The sequence below is a fragment of the Colius striatus genome, chromosome 5 (genome assembly GCF_028858725.1).
Source record: "Colius striatus isolate bColStr4 chromosome 5, bColStr4.1.hap1, whole genome shotgun sequence".
Taxonomy (NCBI): Eukaryota; Metazoa; Chordata; class Aves; order Coliiformes; family Coliidae; genus Colius; species Colius striatus.
Window position 1 is genome coordinate 33,558,079 of NC_084763.1, and position 20,396 is coordinate 33,578,474.

At 39.4% G+C, this 20,396-nt stretch overlaps 1 protein-coding gene across 3 annotated transcripts in view; it reads right to left on the bottom strand.

Annotated features, from left to right (window-relative positions):
• CASD1 (CAS1 domain containing 1) overlaps window positions 1-14,600 on the bottom strand; it is a 33,861-nt gene extending 19,261 nt beyond the window's left edge. For all 3 annotated transcript variants that reach the window (XM_061997081.1, XM_061997080.1, XM_061997079.1), the window contains exons 1-5: window positions 14,297-14,600; window positions 5,890-5,986; window positions 4,500-4,620; window positions 2,955-2,999; window positions 636-698 (exon numbers count right to left, since the gene is read on the bottom strand). In XM_061997081.1, coding sequence (XP_061853065.1) covers window positions 636-698; window positions 2,955-2,999; window positions 4,500-4,620; window positions 5,890-5,986; window positions 14,297-14,429 — 459 coding nt within the window. In that variant the 5' untranslated portion in view covers window positions 14,430-14,600. The remainder of the gene's footprint in view (window positions 1-635; window positions 699-2,954; window positions 3,000-4,499; window positions 4,621-5,889; window positions 5,987-14,296) is intronic.
• Window positions 14,601-20,396: the final 5,796 nt, after the last annotated feature.

The following is a 20,396-nucleotide window of genomic DNA, read 5'->3' on the forward strand; positions in this document are numbered from 1 at the left end:
AGAAACAAGCACAGTTTAGTTGTCAATCTGTAAACATATTACTTGTTACCAGAATTACATACATTATTTCATCCCAAATGACAACCTGCTTCATAACTAAAACATGAAAATAATCAGTAATTTGAAGCAAGTATTTAAAACAAAAGTAATCAAGGCATTCTTGACTTTGCAAATTGCTTTTGTCTTTCACTTTGGAACACTCAAATTAACATAAACATAAAATAATAGAATAATAAGATATCTCAAGTTAGGATTCATAAGGATGAGAAATGTTTGGTCACATAAAAGCAAAGTCATCACAGACACAGAGGAAGTGAAACGCCAATCGAAGTAAAACTCTTTCAGCTCTTGCTTCACCGTTGCTAGGAAGTAGGGTTTTCTGGTCCAGGTGAAGTCATCCTTGGGAGACCAGGAGATGCCCAGAAATATATATGCCAGTAAACATTCTCCTTTCATTATTTTGATGCCAAATTTCAGATCTCTGGTATGTAACTGACTGAATATACACAACATGCTGCAGTTGTCGGACTCCTATTAACTACTGTTATGTGTGTGAAAAAAAAAAAAAAGAAAGGCAGTAATCCTCAGTCAGTTGATATATTTTCCTAAAATACAAATTTTTTTTTTGGGCAAACCTCAGTCCAAGTTTTGATACGTTGCCTCATAGAGCCATTAACTTCTGGGTACCATAGGAAATCCTGTAAAATAAATGCAGGTTTACTCTGTAACCCCAAAGACAAGTAGTAGATTGATAACAATTTTTTTTGTAAAATCAAGTTAATTGCCATCAATTCAACTGTGAAGGAAAGACTTAGCCCAAAGTGAGATTTCCTTTATAGTTAGACTCATATCTTGGTCTGGTATGAAATACAGTAAGGAAAAGACATCATGCTGCTCCCCTCCATCCCCACTCAAAAAAAGCCCAAACCAACAACCCAATCCAAAAAACTGCCCCCATGTAAAAAGAAGAAATTTTCAATTGTAGTTCAGGAATGAGGATTTCACCAAGAAGGCTTTTTTTTAGCTTTTGCCAAATGGAATGTCCTTGTGTCCTTCCAATGCCACCAGGTATAAAACCAGGTTATATCTATAACTTAGTAAAATTTGCTTTTTGTTCAATTTCCCACAATTTTTATTCATATTTCTTTGTTCCAGAACTGAATATAATTGATAGTACGAAATAATAATTTTGAAACAAAAAAGAAAAACAAAAAACTTTACAACTTCATAGCTTCATAAATTATCTGCTGTTTAAATCAAATAGTGCCACAGCCACTAAAGGCATTTTTTTAGATGTCAGGACTAGTGCCGAACCCTCATGCAGAATGACAGTCTCGACTTTGGTGCATCTCCCAGGTAAATCCACAACTTCCCTAACATCTAGTTACTCCTCAGGTGCAGAACTACGGAATGGACTATAAATCCATATTGAAGTGAAATGGCAGGAATTGCACATGCAGAAACTGCTGAGAAGAAATCTCATAATGCATAATGCAGAAACACTACCAGCAGAGAGGAAATCTATCTTCCACTTTAGATATGTGGTACCTAAAGATTTTGGTAGTTCACTAGAGTACTGCCAATTTACTGTTTGCCAGGAATCCGTGAGTAATCTCTGCAGTGGCTGAGGGACACAAGGGTCAATATGATGACAAGAAAGAGCAAAATTAAACTCTCTCCTTGTTCCCAGTGATTTTTCTCTTTTGTTGGTTAAGCGTTTTCCGTATGTACATTACTGGGTCACGGCCATTTTGAACATGAAAATTTAGCCACCATGCCAATAATGTCAACAACAATATGGCATCAAAACAGGAAGCAGCAGACTAGGAATACATTCCTAATTATCCAGACGCCTCTCAAAAGCCTAAACTTGCCAATGTTGGTGGCCGGACACCTACCAAGGCTTAGGAGTTTTGAAGATGTAGTTCTGTGTCAGGTTATGCCAACATAAATAATATTGCATTGGCCCTTTTGTCCTGCCCTGTGTTCTGCCCCCTCCTTTCAGATAACCATACGATGAACCACATCAGACTTGACCAAAAAGGAATCCTACAAAGTAAGTTTTTTGGCTGAATTGATACTAAAACAGTCCACTCCACAGCTGGATGTAAATAGCCCTGGTACAAACACAGGAACATACTGTGAAAGGCAGCAGAGTGGGTCAGTGGCATATGTTTGAATTGCCATGGACTCACACCCTAAAATGTTATTCTGTACTCTAAATCTTAACCATGTACACAGACACTGAAAACTTGATTGCAAACAATTCAGCAAATACATAGCTGCTTTGGTTTTCATGAACAGAGAATGAGTTTTCTCTAGGGCATAAACAAATACACGACTAACAGGATTTCAGAGCTGCTGACAGTTGTCATGGGAAGCAAAGAAAGCTATTGAGAACACCATTTCCATTGCCAGAGCAGAGGAGAAGAGAGTCCTTTATAAAACCTCCCTCAAGTACTTCTTTTGTGTTTTTTTTTTAAAATATCCACATTATAATCAACATTGTGGTTATTTCTCCAAGCAAAACCAGTGGAAGGAATAATCATTGGGATATCATAGAGAGCTCAATGGCAATTATGACAATTACAACTCTTAAATAAGTTAGCCCCAGTTACATACTCTCCTGGCAAAAGCTATTCTTGGGAAGGCCAAATTATAAGGTCTAACAAAGAAAAATTATACATCCTTCTAGAGCTTATACCCAAAGTTAACACAGAATACAATTACTCAAAGCCAAAATATCTCAAAGAATCTCATTCAAAACATGTTAAGATACATTCCCATTTCTTTTGTGGAAAAATTATAAAGAATGTTGATGGTCTAAAGCTACTTTTGAATTTTACAGCACTTGTGGAAATTTAAAAACTCTATTTCTGACTATAATTTGGATCACATTGTATGAAACAGTAAGATGACTATGCCTTGCAATTTATTGCTAGATTAACACTTACCACTTTAATTGAAGCAGACTTATCTTCAAATGGGATATTTCCATGCTGTCAAAAAACAGTAAAAACAAAGTAAGGTAAACTTTCCTAATGAAAAAAAATTTACATTCCTATGTTAATTTGCTCTCACCCAAAGGTTTATCTTCAGCAGAAAGAATTTTCTTGTATGAACTTGTTAGTATACTCCTACAAAATGTTTATGTTACCTTCTTGCTAAAACCAACTACTCTCATTAAGGGTTATTTTTCCTAGAAATCTAACAGTCTGCAATGCTTTCTGTTCACTCTGTTACAAAGGTATAAAAAATATTTTCTTAAATTTTCTCCCAGAAACTTACTTCTTCCCTTTTCTTATACTTCCTTTCCCTTAGGCTTCCTTTTCATCCATCCATCTTGATTGCACAAAACAACTGACATAGTTTTAATTAAAAAATAACAGAAAATAATCTCAATAAGAAATATGGTCTGGAATGCATTATTAATTTGCTGAGGGAGATTATAAAAAATCATAAAGGAAGAAGTCAGACACCACATATATAATCCTCCTTTGAAATGTTACTAAGTACAATATTCCTTTCAGTCCTGGTCCAAAAGAACAAGTGTATTTCTCTCCCACAAACTGAGATCTTGACTTCATAAATACTTGACAAAAGACATCTCTCAGCTCAAAATCACTTATAGCACTCTACAATCTCACTTTGGACAGCAACTGTGATCTAATCAACAGCCAGGAAACCAGTTATTTGGTCAATCAAATATCTTGTTTTGACAAGATAAAGTGACTGCATGCTGCCTGCTGGACAAGCTGCCAGCTTGCACTTCTAAATGACAGCATGACTAAATAATTAACAAATCTGATGTACAATTGAAAGGGAAATATGTCTTCTCCCTCACACAAGGATGTACATACATCCACAAAGGAGTATGCCCAAGAAGCACAATGTAGCAAAAGAAATCAGTATTCTCTTTAACAAATGCCATATCCTTTCTTACCTGCTTCCACCCAGCAAGCTGCAGTTTACAATTTCCACCTTACCAAACTCAGACAGCTCTTCAGCAGCAATTGAAAGGAAGGTAAGACCAGAAGCTATTTTTAGTTTCAGCTTCAAGTTAGATCTGGAAATCTGTCATTGCCTCAAGGACTTTTATGAACAGATTAGATCAGGTACTTAACTGACATTTAAAATGACAAATTGTAAGTCACAAATTACTACTATTTAAAAACACACAAAGGAGCAATAATTTTCTCATCAGGAAACCAAACATGAAGTATAAGTTCCTATGGGACAAGTCAGCTTTATTCATTTATTCCCAGATTGATGCAAGTTTTCTCTTGAGCTTCCTAGTTCACATCTCAGATTCCCAATCATCTAATCTGTACCCAATTATATTGGTCCAATCTTTATCTTCTCCAAAAAGCTTTTCTTTGGTTCTTCCTCATAATGGCTAGGCCAGCACATTGTGTAATTTCTTGCTTTTTTGACATTTAGAGTTATGAGTTAAATTAGGAAGAAAGAAACAAACATTTGACCAAAATAAACTATCTCACCTTATTTCCTTCTTCTTTGACTTGAGGATTTATGAGTTTTATAAATGAATAGAAGAGCTGTCGAATTCTAGAATCTCCTATAAACACGATATGTTTATCTATCAGACAATTTTTTGCTTCACTGTAAAACAAAACAGTAACATTCATGTTACAGGAAACTTGCATTTTAGAAAAAAGTCCTCAGAAAAATCTAGAGAGCAATACAGATAATTCTAAGCATTATATTCAGCTCTAAGGAATGCTAAATCTTTTGCTAAAACATGCTGAATTAATGAAAAGTTTAGGGTAATCTGCATAGAAATTAAAATGAACTCTCCTGCCAATATGATTAGGCATACAATCAAGCATGCTTTCCTGTTCTGTGGTGCTACAAGCACAGTAGTTTCAAAGTGGTCATATACAGCGTAATTCTAAAAATTAAAGTTGTCTTACTAGTAGGTGAAAAAAGTGATTGGCCATTTTATGTGGGATTTTTTGCTTCAGATTCTACACATAAGGTCAGCAGGTAGAGGGAGGTTCTGATCCCCCTCTACTCTGCCATGGTGAGGCATCATCTGGAGTCTTGTATCCAGTTCTGGGCTCCCCCGCTTAAGAGGCACAGAGAACGTCTGAAAAGAGTCCAGCACAGGGGCACCAAGATGATCAAGGGACTGGAACACGTTCCTTATGAGGAAAGGTTGTGGGAACTGGAGCTGTTTATTCTAGAGAAGAGGAGACTGAGGGGGGATTTCATTAATATTTACAAGTATATAAATGGTGGATGTCAGGAGGTTGGGACATCCTTTTTTCTGTTGTATCTAGCAACAGAGCAAGGGGTAATGGGATGAAGCTGGAACACAAAAAGTTCCATTTAAACATAAGAAAAAACTATTTTACTGTGAGGGTGACGGAGCCCTGGCACAGGTTGCCTAGGGAGGTTGTGGAGTCTCCTTCCTTCGAGGTCTTCCTGGACACGTTCCTGTGCAACCTGATCTAGGTGAACCTGCTTCTGCAGGGGGGTTGGACTAGATGATCTCTAAAGGTCCCTTCCAACCCCTACCATTCTATGATTCTATGATGATTCTACGATTTCCCTTTCAGCAATCTGACAGCAACATATGAAGCTGTGACATCTCTTTCAGTATCTTGAGCCTCTCCATAACAGGTACCTGTACTACTATATTAACACTTATTTGTGTTTCTATATATAAATACTCCAATGGTAAACACTGTAGATAAACAGATAATGTTCTAGGAAAATACTTCCTCTAATAATTGTTGCATATTTTTGAAAGCCTAGAGAATCAGCTATAAAGAGAAAAGTAGATGACACTGCAATTACTACAGCTACAGTCAAACAACAAGGACTCTTCTTTCCAGGCAGATGAACAGGAGATGCGAGTTTCCTTACCTATTTTTATACTTATGCATCATACAACTGTGGGGTTGCCATACTTTTTCTCCAAGAAATCTCCCGCTGGACAGAAGATACTCACAAGTATCACCACCTTTAAAATGTTATATTAAGATTAGAATTCAGACACAGGAAAGTTAAAAATAACCCCACTGATAGTAAAGAAACAATCTGACAATATGTGAAACACACAAATTGAAACAATCAATGGCAGTAAACAAATTTCATTTATTGAAAAACATCTTGCATAAGTTTCTGGAATTGCCTTCCCACTACATATACACAATGCTTATCTGTAAATGACTCCTCTGTCCATAAAATGTCAGTGATCCCATTTCTGCTGTCAGAAAGTCGTTGTGACCTATAATGGCATTTCCACCAAAAGTATGCCAATCCATTGTGCTATCTACTATCTAGAATACATTAATATGAAAGTATAGAACATTTTTATATAATAATCTACACAGAATCACCATGAACAGCATGTTGTATAGAACATGAATCTCAGCGTGACATTTGCAAGAAAGTCTGTTATATCTTTTTACTTAATAGACAGTAGTCACTTTAGAATAGGTGAAATTACATGTGGGGTTAATAGGCAAAAAGAAAACCCTCCAGAATTTGCTGATCATTCTGAACTGCAGGTTCCTTTTCCAGTCAGGAAGTTTTACACTAACTAAAGCTAATCACTTTACAGGTGGTGATGTTTCAAGTCACTTTTAAGTTCATGTAACTAAAACACCTCAGTTATGAAAACCAGCAACTGTTATCTTCCAGCAAACTCCTTCTCAGATTCTGCTGCCTTATAACTGAAGACAATCGAGCAGCATTCACTGCAAGAAAAGTGATGCTCCCACACTTTTGTCATACTTGGCATTTCGAAAAGGGAAACAGTAGTGAATGAAATGGCAAGTACCTGTACTAGCTTGTGCAGAAACTGTACCACATCACATATACTTTCTGTGGAACCATGACTTCATTGGACTCAATCAAGCACTGCTCTTTCACTCCACCTAAAGAATAGGGCCTCTTCGATCTACTTCTTTTCAGGGCTGCTGAGAGTTACACATTATGAGACAGACTTTTTGCTTCAATTATTAACAGAAAAACTGAAGCTTTATCTAGAACTGCAAATTAGATTAGGTAAGTAGAAAGAGATGCAAGTAGTGTGAGGTCTGTAGGAAACAGAATTTACAAAGTTCCAATGATGAGACTCAAGCTCACAGTCCTCAAAGATCAATATTATAGTAAAGCCTTTAGGAAAAACAGACAGAGTCATGGTATCACTTCCCTTGCACTTAAACAAAGGTTTCCACAAGACCATAGTCCTATCAATGACAAAAAAATAAAATAACAAAAAAGGTATACTGGATAAAGAAAGAGTTTGTGTTAATATTCTGATAAGAAAACATACTCAAAGTTACGGGTCTGTCCTGATTTTGGCCGCAATAGATACAACAGTATCTATACTGAAACATTTTTTCTATAAACATTTTAGACTTATGGGTAATAAACTTTAGAAAACATTAATAATTACTTGGATGATGGAAACATATTTCTATTTACAACAAATACGGAACTAGGATCTTTATAATCTTGAATGATCACAGGTCTTTCCAGATAATTCTTGCATTAGTATTGGCAATAATGTTACTGCTCTAGTTTGTGAGCTGATACTCAGATATCTGCTCCTTGACAATCCATCCAGAAAAAGCAAAAGGTAAGACTCCCATGTAAGACTGGTAAAACGTTACAAAAAGCATTAAACAAAACATGTGTTTAAAGTATAGCTGAGACCCAAAACTCCTTAGTTCTCTCTTACTTCAGAACTCTATCTCTCTCCTGCTTGGGAGGCATGAAGAACATTTCAGATACAGAACTACAGACAACACTGCTCATATATCCTGCTTCTTGCAAAATAATGTAAAATTAGCTTGAAGGAAGAAGTACCAGTTAAGACATCTTTTATCCCGACTTTCCTCCCTGAAATTCTTATTTTCACAAAAATCAGGAAAAGGCAATGCAGAACAGACCATATTGTAAGTGTTGCTCCTTGGCTCATTCATCCAACCAAATCCAGCAGCAGTAACACAATCAAGTAGTGTTATCCAGTAGTTATCTAAGGCTCCTCACTTCAAAATTTAGCTCTAACAATCAGACTTATTTTCTCCCCTGGAACTTTAATTACTTAACACTGTTATTGGATCATGACTACCAAAAGAGGTGGAATAATATGAATAATTGTAAGTCTTGAAAAACGTGAAGATAGAACAGCTCAGGGTCATGGCTCTGGGTTTGGGTTGGTTCTCTGTGTGCAGCCACAAGGCATCCTAACACCAAGATAAACTGGCTTTGTTAAAACTGTCATTCATTACTGCCTATCTCACAGTTTTGGGAGCTCTTGGTCAAGCAGATTTCGATGCATAGAAGAAAAAAGTGCTAAAAATGCAAATAAATTCTATACATATGGTGATAAGCTCCTATTTTTATTGTCAATAAGAGTCTGTTATTCACTTCAGGGTAGTTCAGGAATTCCCTCAAATTGACCAATAATATCTTAAGCAAATCCTTGAAATCAAATTGACCCTTCCTAATTGCAACGCAATCACACTGTCCTTGTCAAGCTGATTAATTACCGCACAGCAGCAATGGGATGTGGCAAATGGCTGAACGCAGAGTGCCACATGCTTCTGAACATTTAAAGAAGCTCTCATGAATCTGTGCTGAGATCACAGATGTAGGCCGAACTCAAGAGGCTTCCAGAAAGACAGTCTCCATAATTCCCCTCTTTTTCAACCAGTACATGTCACTCCAGGTCAGGAACATAATCTTTTTTTCCCCAATCTGTGCCTGTTTCATTTCTCAATATAGTACTATTTCTGAAGATATTAAAGGAAAATATTTTCCAGAAGCAGTTTATCAATGCCTTTCTGTTCCTCTTTCAGCTATGGCTACTTGTAAGACAGCTGCTGATCCTGCTACCAAAATTTCTCAGAACACAGCAGATGACACGGAAAGCTGAATCTTTATCTACTTTTAACCTGTGTTGGCATAGCTCAGATTTGCTGGACACATATCTTTCTAGCAGAAACCATAAAAACAAATTCACTGAAGTTTCAGTTTTTCTTAATCGCTTCAAATAAAATTATGTTTCTATACTTTGGTTTTTAAGCAATATAATTTCAAATGTTCATACTTAGGCAAATAATCATTTTGAGTACATTGCATAAAAATGAACCTGTCAGAAACAACAAAAAACATTATTAAGCTCACTTGTTCATGATTAGATTATGAGAATAGTTGACTTACAGTTATTACAGCTACTGCTACAAAACCTTCCACTTTGCAGATGGTGAGAATCAGGTGATAGAGTGATACAAGAGAGAACTATGTAAAAGAAAACGGCACTATTCAGACTCTCTCCGAAACAAATTAATTTGCTGAGGAAGATACATAGGAAAATAAGGACAGTTATTCACTGCAATGACCAACAGTCAGGCTGGTCTGGTATTCTGCCTTCAACAGGAGCCATAAGCAGATGCTCAGGAACGAATAAGAAGAGGATAAGTAAACATTATGTTCTTGTCTAATACTCTTCCAACTATGTTCAGTCCAAGGACTTTCTGAGCTGGACATGTTTTCAACATATTTTGTAGAATCTTCCACAGATTTCTGACAAAGTCATGCAGTCTTCACTCCAACTTTTTAGCATCCACAGTATGCTTCTACAAGAGTTTTCCACACCCACAGCTGCTGCTTGAAGAATCACCTGCATTTATTTCAAACATGGTTTCTACTAGATTTACTTGGCACTCCCTATTTCTTCCGTAATAACAGACAGTTTGCACTCATGTCTATCATGATCTGTAGACTACTATCAATCCTTCCTCAATCAAGTTTTCAAGATTGAACAATCTTAGTTTACTAATTCTTCACAGGAAAGTCTGTTCCATACCTTGAGTTCACGACCCAGGCTTTGCAGCTCTGTACTGTGTGGCACTCCCATCATAATCACCCACAAATAAAAAAATCCTCCATCGTACAGCACATTTATTGAAATGACATTCCAAACATCACACACTGTATACACTTTAAGCGTAGAGATAATATTTTAAGCCAAGAAGTTATGCCTTCTTTCCTGACTCTAGGCAGTGAACATTATTCTTCAAATATAATACCGTAAGTTTTGCAGGGAAGATGAGGGAGGAGAAAAAACCAAAACCCGAACAGCAGCCAAGAGTGTAAACTGCAAGTTACAGACAAGATGATGCCTCCAGAAATGCCCAAGGAGATGAAATACACAGCAGCCAAAGATCCACTCTGATTTTAATATATCTTCTTAACCATTAACTAATTCTTAAAACAAACAAAACAAAAAGTGCAACCTAAAAGGCAAGAGGAAGTACTCTAAGCACCATTCTATACACAAAACACAGACAATTCCTTTTAAGCTCTTTCTTTGTGCTTTGCAGAAGTCATCCTTCCACCATATTACCTTTTATTTTCATCAAATGTTGCACTTGGATATATAATGGTATAGTTACACAAGGAGTAAAATTTCTTGTAATTTTATTAGGCTTGTTGTTCTAATTTATCATTCCTCAAAATAATGGGTTTTTTCCATTGAATTTATGAAACCTTGAAGTCTACACTCAGCGCCAGAACAACTATGTTTCACAATGCTCTCTCTAAAAGGTACACTATTTCAAAGAAAGTGAAAAACAATTGTTCTCTATGATTCAAAATAAAAATGTAGCTTTAAACAACATCTATCAGTGCTGATTTTAAGAATGCAAAATTTTAAAACAATTTTTTTTCCGCCAAGGTTTAGGGCTTTATCTTTGAAATATAATAATTGAAAAAACGCACAGCACTAACTTCACTGTACCATATCGTAAACATTTAGTCCTCTTAACTTTTTGCAGAAGCTGTATACAAGTTAAGAAATGGTCCTTAACTTCTCTTAATTCACTTTAAATTTTGCAAAAAAATGTAGGCAACTCCTAAATATGACAGTCTCCCTGAACACGAATTTGACCTTCCACAACCTCAGTCCAGCATTTTTTTTCATACAAGTAATGTTTACAGAGGCAAGTTTTACTGGGAATTGCACTGGGCTGCTCCCATCTATAATACGTATTTGCATGACTAAGGACAAAACCAGCTGAAATCTTTCCAGGCAAAGACAATCAGACAAAAAAAATATGTTCTAACTAAAATCTCAATTGTCCAAAAGCTCCCAAAGGAAGACAAGACAAAAACAACCTTTACAAAGGTTGATATGCTTACAGGTTATATAAATGCTTTATAAAACATATGCACATTCTTAACTTTATTTGATGCTTTGTTAACTTTTCAATATTTCAACAGGACAAGAAAAAGAGATGACAATCTGCACAAGCTGGGTTTCTAAATTGAGTGAGATATTCTAGGCTAACCACCAAAAAGTTAAAGCATTCAATTGCCCCTCATTTTAAATCTTCTAACTACAGTCACATTGGAAAAATAGAATATCTATATATTAACATGTTCACTCTTACCCAGGGGTAGTAAGAAAAAAGAAAAGGTATGAAACAAGCAGCTTGTGCTTGTATCACTTTTAGTTTGTCTTCCTCAAAAAAGAAAAAAAAAATAACTTCTCTCGCAAAGAGTCTTTGTATATTGATGCTAGTCTCATAGAAGGGAGGATTCACTGATGAACCTTCATCACATGTACCACTCTGTCTGGTTATATACCTTTTCTTGGTGGCTTTTTTCCCCTCCAGCTGAATTGAATGAGGGGAAAACTGCAGCAGGACAGGGTAGAAGTCTCAACACTGTCAGTGTTGTCAGTGTGCTTCTGTGGTATAAGTCTGATTTTGTAAATAATACAGGATACGGAAATAACAAAGTACTTTGACTTAACACATATTTTTTCTTCAGAGACAACTGCAGTCTCTGCCATGTTTTTTATGCTCTATGGGACACCAGGATCTCGTACATATGATCTAACTCCATAAATGACATGTCTAATTTCAATCTCATTTTCTCAGCAATTGCTGTTTCAACTAATGCAAACTGTACTTTATCAATTTCTTCAGATATAATGGTGGGGTTGGACACACACACACAATACAAGACACGATGACAGACACCTCACACGAAACAGATTTTGCTACTATTTGTCTGTATGCAGCTCTCTTTCTATTCTCCTATAATTCTGGACCTCTAAGAAAGAGAGACATTCACATGGGTGGTTAATTCATCATTAAATTTCCCGTTTGGCCCACTGTAGCAAAACATTTGTTCACATGAAAGAGTTTGTCTGCTCTCCTCTTCCCAAGAGCTGCTAAGGACAGATACTCAAAGACCAAATACAAATTTGCTAATTTAATTTTTCAGTTGGTTTTTTTTGTGTTATGACACAATCACAAAGAATTTACCTTCCCCCAGTAATCCATAATATTTGACACCACAACCATGATGTCATCACTTGAGACCATGATCAAGTTACTAATTTTCTATCCAGGCTACAGAATCTTAGTCTATTCCATTCTTTATTGTACAGAAGCTGTTTTATTTCTCTGTCATTTGCATTCCTCTTTTATACACATTTTCCAAGCTCTACTATACCATTACTAAGAGGAGGTGACTGACATGACTGACAATACACAAGGTGCCAGTTAGCTTTAGTTCTGCAGCATCAGAGCGAAATCTTCTGGTTTTCTTCTTTAATTGCCAAAATCATCCTGACGTTTTCTGAATTTAAGACGTTTGGGATCAATGACTGGCTGCAGACTGATCTGTCGAGCACCTCTGCTTTTACCTATCCTGAAAATTTTTGTCTGCTATAAATGCTCCACCCTCCTTTTCTAAACCATTTGTACCTTCTGAATGCTATTTGTTCAAAGGAGCCCCATCTGGTAACTTTGTATTCACTCTCACTCTACACCCTATCTTTTAAACAGATACCGGAAAACCTCTCTCTTAGCCCATCATAGCTTTAAGAAACTAAAAGGCTCAGACAAAGGAACTTCTTGAAAGCCTTGTGAAGATCAATACAGGCAATATCGACTTACATGATGGCCTTCAGATTGTCACCATTTTGCAATCTGTAACTTCCTCCTCTCATTAACACTCCCATAATACATTGTATTTATGCATATTCCAATTTCCTTATAATCTGCTTGGTATATCAGTCTCCATTTTCGTAGATCAGTATTACAATCCCTCTTTAAAAAAAAATCACATTTGCCACCCTCATTCTGTCTAGTTTTGTTACTGATTTGTCTCCTAAGGAACACAGCACACCAGGCAAGTTCAGTTACTTCATGCTTGCACTCCTCTACAATTTAGTAAATGCTTCAGCATCTTGCAACTTATCACACTTACTGACATGTCAGACAGAAGGTGAATTTAGGGAACTGTATCCCTAAAGATCCCTACCCCCCTTTCCCATTTCCACAATAAAATGCCTCAGCCTTGTCTTCTGCAAACGCTGACAAGAAGGGCTAGAATACAGCACCAGTTGTCACACAACAAACAACCGCGGTGATATCTCTTTGGATCAACTTTTTTACTTACTCACAAAAACATACTACATTTTCAGCGTGAATCAGAAACAAGAAAATATTTCCTCTAGCCTTTTCATTAGCATTTTAGGACTATGCCAAGATTCACAGCTCCAGCGCCAAAACAACTTGAAAGCAGAGGCATCAACAAAGGCCCCAGCACACCTGTAACCAACGTGCACCCCTGTGCAGCCCTTCGGACCTTAGGTCTTGGTTACCAGCCTGTCTGCAGCAACCAGCAACATTTAAAATCAAACAATTCCTTATGTTGCTTCATCAACCAAAACGGCTGGATTTTGTTATACTTGAGGCAATAGTTCAAACAGTAAAAGAACGTATACTAAGTCTTAGACCAATTAAGATTTTAATCTATAACCACCTATTGCCAGGTAAAGGTGGTTAAAAATCCTGCAGGGGAACAAGTGACAGGGAAGATGTCACCCCTCTACCCCTGCAACTTCACCGGCAGCCGTTCGGGTTCTACACACAGGTCAGGCAAGGCCCTCAAGAGTTGGACAGCGTTCACAGACCCCGCTGTCACGGCCGCCCGAGCCGCAGGGCCTCGCCCGGAACCCTGGGGCGACCCCGAGGCCGGGCTCCGCGGTGGAGACGCCTCGCTGCTCCCGCCGCCGCCCTCAGGCTCTCCTGCCGCAGCAACCAGCGACCTGCCGCGCCGCGCTGCGCTACCCTCACCGCCCCAGCCCGCCGGGGCAGCGCTACGCGAGTCGCCCCCGCCGCGGCAGCCCCGACCTGGCGGCCTGGCGCCCTCCTTGTGCGGCCGTGGTCCCGGGGCTTCGCCTCTCGCTGCCCGCCAGCCGCGGCCCCCCGCGGAACGCCCGCGGCCGCCCCCTCACCTCGGTAGCGGCGGGAGGCGGCGTGGCAGGCTGTGAGGAGCAGGACAGCGCCCAGCGCCAGCGCCTTGGCGCTCCTCACGCTGAAGTAATAGTTGATCTCCCGCTTGCTCCCGGTGTAGGCCAAGACCGCCATCTTGGCTCCTCCATGACAACAGCGTGCGATGGAGCGGGCGGGCGCAGCGGGGCAGCACTGGGTTCCCGCTGGCGGCGAAGAAAGACCCCGCCGCCGCTGCCAGCCTCCACCGTCTCCACCGGCGCGGCGGAGAGGCGCTGGCCCGCCGCTGCCGGGGCGGAGCCGCGGCCCCTCCCCCTGGCGCCACCGCTCCCCCTCAGCCGCCAGCCGGCGGCCCAGTCCGCGTGTCCCCGCCCCGTGGCCCCCCGGCGCGGCGCGGCGTGACGGGACTTCGCGGCGGGCTTGGCGGTGCAGTGCGCACTTCCCCGAGCTCGTTCCGCGGCCAGCGGCTGAGGGCGTGGCGGCGAGTCGGGGACCTTCCAACCAAAACATATGTACTTCATTCTGCAATGTAACTGTGTTGTTTACTGTCTGTGTTGCAAGTCTGCAAGGTAAATTTATGACCGTGAGTGTAGTTCCTCAACAGCACCCTCATTAACGCTGTTACTATAGGAATGTAGATACAGAAAGCACGGAGTTCAACCGAAGCCGCCGGAGTGCTGACTCAGCCTCTCAGGTAGGGTGGCTGCAGTGCTTGAGCAGGGAAATTTAACTTCTTCTCTCAACGTTCTCTCCCTACTGCAAGAGAATTTGGATAATTTCAGGGCTCTTCAGTGAAATCACCTTCTTCCTACAAAAGAACTGTGGAAATTATTAAAGCAACCATAGTTTTGTTTACTGACATATTGAAAATGACCGCACCCAGAAATAGCAGCTCTGTCCCACTGCCTTTTGAGGGCTCCGAGATCTGCTGCCTGCTGCTGGAAATCCCTGGGCACTGAAAATCCCTGGTTTTCATGCCTGAAAACCCTGTGGGTAGATTACAGCCCTGTAATTTTAAGATTGTACTGATACTATTTCAGGTTGAATATATTAAGACAATCCACCTGTGTATATCAAATATCTTAAGTGGATGTGAGTAATTGCTACCTTGGGGACATTGGTTAGGTGCTTGACAAGAGAGATCTTCTGTCAGAAACTTTTGACTGAAATGCCACAAGTTAGGAGGTGGTTTGCATGCATGGATCTTGCTTCTTAGAGGTACCTCCTTGTTTTTCGCAAGATAATTGAATTTGGCATCATTACATATATCTATGTAATTCACACAAAACCACTACATATGAAAGACCTGATATAAAATGCTGATTAGGGATTGCTAAGTACCATATGATACCAACTCCAGATGGGAACTATTATTAGCTAGAAGTAGGTTTGTAAATTTTTGTGTACCTGCTTAATTTGCCTGATTGCTGATAAACTTGGTGTGCTGGAAACAAACTAGAGGTCTGCTAGCTCTTCTATTTAGTCCGACCTCAGCTTTTGGATTGCAAATGCTAAAGCTTTGCTTTGGCTTTCTGCCTGCTCTGCTGAAAGCACCAAAGACCATCAGTGGGAGCAAAACACCTAGAGCAGCTGCAGAGAAGTGAGCAGAGAGGTTCACCCATCAGACAGTGAAGTGGTTCCTTAGAGAAGCAGAGGAGATGTGACACTACATTGTGTATATGGTAACACCTATGAATGTTAGGAGTGAAAAGCCACAGGAGAGGTTTCATATTTCTATGGATGTAGCCTTGGTTTAACTGCATTCATTATTTTTGTAAGAGACTGCAGTGTTATGTATGGTGCCTAATGACAGAAGCTTAAGATATTAATGTGATTTTCAGCTGCACTCTGTGTGTCAATATAATGAAGCAACCAGGAAAGATGGGGTTCACCTTACCTAGCTCCACTCAGTTACAGTCTTTTAAACTAATCATCGACCTCTCTCTCTAGAACTGGTGCAAGTAAGGTGCTGGTAATTTACTTGTAAGTTAGAATAAGACTTAGCATCGAGAAAGACAGCTCTTTGTTGAATTTAGATAATAAGTTTAAATTAGTCAGGTGTCATTTTACACAGGTGTAATTTTGGTGAGAGAATTCTTCCTTTAATGCTTCCTGACTTTGTTTGGCAGGCTTAGCGCAAGTGGAAGGACAACTTTTGTGCCATGGTTCAAATCTGGCCTGTTCATATGAGTTTGCTGAAAAGCTTAGTTCACAGTAGATCTCTTTCTCTTGATTTTCCTGCTTTCAGTGTTACAGACACATGTAGTTTCAGGGGTTAGATCTGCTGTCTTGAGTCAAAGGCACTGGGCAATCCAGTGCCTTTTTAAGCATGGGAGAATAAAGTGGCTACTATAGTATAAAGCCAGCTATTACAGAGAGCTGATATTTAAACATTCTCAGTCAGAGGAATACTGGGGCACTCCCACATGAAGTTTTTGCTTTAGAGTTTTTATATGCTTAAAAGAGTGGAGTTAACTTTTCACAAGCATATATAGAAAGAAATAAAGGCACCAGAGCCGGAAGAAAAATTACGACTTACCTCTAACCTGTAAGTTTCATATGGAAATGCTTATATGCTCATAAGGAGCATATTCAAACGTTTGTGTGCTCACAGGGAGCATACTGCTTGTTATACACTAACTGGAATATTCCCTACATTGTCTTACAGGTTAAGTGTTGAATAACGAATCAGTAGGATCTGCCATACCCCAAACCGTATCACCATATCGTAATATGTGCAGCATTGTCAGAGTGCTCTGGTCATATAATAATTCTGGAAATAAAGTTGTATCTCTCCAATAATCACTCGTTGAGACAAGTTCAATTCATGGTGAAGCAGACACTTTATTGCCAAAGCTTCCCCCTAATATACCCTTATCCCCTGATAACACACAGTTTATTCTGTATTAATTGGGTAACAGTGTCAAAGCACACACCTATGCTAACATAATGATTGGTCACTCTATATTGTTCACGCACTGCTCTTGCTGCTTCTTTGGCATGCTCGCATCCTGGTTTTATGCTTCAGTTCTTCTGTCTTACCACTTCTTTCTCAGAGCTGCTTATCTCAGTGCTTCAAGGGAAGAGCTATGTCTCAAGGTTAAAGCTGCCTGCAGCCCAATACTCTCCGACATACCTCCAACAGATTCCTGGGCAGCATAATATTTTCAGTAGTGTAGTTTTTGCTTCAGCAGCTTTTGTGTACTTGCCAAATGACAGCATCAGACCTTTTACTTGCTGAGTTTTCAGCCTCATAAAAGCAATCAATCTTTCTGTAAGCATCAAGCTTCCACATGGCGTGGGCATGGATGGTAGCCATCTATTGCAAATATTTGATCATGTTAATGAAAAGGAAGTACAGAGAGTAAGAAGGTTTTTTTCTCAGTGGACTTGTGCAGTCAAGCACCATACCCTAAATACTGTCTCAGCCAAATACAGAATAAATATGCTACCAAACCTGTAAGATCTTGGAAATTCTGTCACAAATTAGGGCTTTTACAGATTTCAATTTTTGTAAAAGTTATAAAAATGGTTCCTCATTTGTCTGTACTAAAATCAAGCTGATATTAAGTGAAATAGTTTTGAAATCACATGTACAAAGGCTCTATTTAGCTTTATCACTAAGAGATAAATCTGTGGTTTTATAACATGAGGCTTAATAGTGTTTTCATATTCAGAAATATAAATCTGAAGTAAAGGTGGAGTGGAGACGGGGAAGGAAAATAGGCAGATTGCAAATGTTCAAGCCATCCATCCCCTTTCATGAAGGGCAATCAAGAGGCTGCACCTTACTGTGTGGCAAGTTGTGGCTGTCACTGCAGCTGTGCAGTCTTCAGTCTGATCTGGGCTTTGCATGGCTCATTAATGCAAATATGTTTTTCTTTCAGCTGCTTGGATTCTTATCCTTAAAGCTCCATATTTATCAATGTAATGGGTTAAGAATTTTCTGTTTAGATGGTGTGCAGGTACTGTTCTTTCTTTTCTGTTTTCCCCTTGTCTTTTCTCGACTCCTGGTGGAGGGAAAATGACAGTCACTGTTAGCTACTTGTCAAACTAAGTTATTCATTTTTCATCAGCATTTCATTTTCACATTGTTCATGTTTATCTTCCTTCTTTGCCTTTTGCTCTTTAAATTGAAAGATTCTTTATATTTATGGTGCAGTGCTTGGAAGCCTACACAGGCATTTGTGGAGCATTAGAAGCCTTTTCTTCTGGCTGCCAGCAATACAGACACCATCCTGTAATTACTATGTTCTCTTTAACCACATAGAGAGAGAACATAATTTCCACTTCTATCAGTGTGTTATCTAGTAAAAATCATTAACGCTAATCATCATTAACATTCTGTGCAATACATTAGTACTCTGTGTCCATTAAAAAAATACTTAGCCTTGAGCTCGAAAAGTTCTACATCAAAGTCTCAGGCAGCTTATGCTTAGTGTGCAGCTAAAACATATCCTGCTTCAACAGTCGCCTTTGTCACAGCTGTTGGGTAGGTGTACTCTGATAAAAAGGCCAGATGCCTGTGTGAGTGAGAATTGGTTTTCATTTATTGATTACCCTGACATGAAGCTGAGAGGCAAGAAAGTTCCAGGAAGAACTTTACAAAAGGTATTGATTAGGGAATATAGCAAATGAACTAAAGCAATGTAATAAAAGGTTGCATGGAAGCAATAAATAGGCAGAATAGTTTTAATACAGCTAACAGAAGGTAAAAAACTTAGTATTGATTATTTCTGCATTTAAAAATGTTAAAGAACATTAGAATTATAGAATCATAGAATGGTAGGGGTTGGAAGGGACCTTTAGAGATCATCTAGTCCAACATCCCTGCAGAAGCAGGTTCACCTAGATCAGGTCACATAGGAACATGTCCAGGTGGGTCTTGAAGACCTCCAAGGAAGGAGACTCCACAACCCCTCTGGGCAGCCTGTGCCACTGCTCCATCACCCTCACAGTGAAATAGTTTTTTCTTATGTTTAAGTGGAACTTTTTGTATTCCAGCTTCATCCCATTATCCCTTGTCCTATTCCTAGCTACTATAGAAGAAAGGGCTGTCCCAACCTCCTGACACCTACTATGTAGATATTTGTAAATGTTAATAAGATCTCCCCTCAGTCTCCTCTTCTCTAGACTAAACAGCCCCAGTTTCCACAACCTTTCCTCATAAGGAAGATGGCTCCAGTCCCCTGATCATATTGGTGGCCCTATGCTGGCCTCTTTCCAGCACTTCCCTGTCCCTCTTGAGCTGAGGAGCTCAGAACTGGACACGGGACTCCAGATGAGGCCTCACCAGGGCAGAGTAGAGAGGGAGAAGAACCTCCCTTGACCTGCTGGCCACACTTTTCTTGATGCATCCCAGGATGCCATTGGCCTACTTGGCCACAAGGGCACATTGCTGGCTCATGTTGAGTTTATTATCAATCAGGACTCCCAGGTCTCTCTCTGCAGAGCTGCTCTTCAGCAGTTCAACCCCCAGCCTGTACTGGTACATGGGGTTGTTCCTTCCCAGTTGCAGGACTCTGCACTTGTCCTTGCTGAACCTCATGAGGTTCCTCTCTGCCCAACTCTCAAGCTGGTTGGGATCCCGCTGAATGGCAGCACAGCCTTCTGGGGAATCAGCCAGTCCTCCTAGTTTGGTGCTTTGGTGTTTTAGCTAAAGAAATGTTAAAAAAATACTAGTAGGTGGTCCAACTGTTAAGCCTAGGTCTTGCCCAATCAAGATTCAGATGTTGAAGATTAAAAATCCAGTGCATCTCAATGTGCAAACATCTGAATGAACATGGGATTCATCCCAGAAGAGCGATGCCTGAGTGCACATCTATTCTAGGGGTTAATATCTAATCTCTAGTATAAACCTGCATTACCACAAATCACAAATCTGACTTTTCATCATGCCTCTGGACCAACTAGATCTGTCTTTTAGCTTAATTTTCATCCTTTGGGCTACTGAAACAAATCTGTTCTTTTCTTGTTTTTAATGTGTGTATGTGTGTGTGCACGCAAATTCCCTTCTGCTTTGTTTCAGTTTTCAGTTATACCATTTCTATATAACTTAAGCCTAAAGATGTAGTCTCTTAAATATATTTCATAAGATGTTAGAAG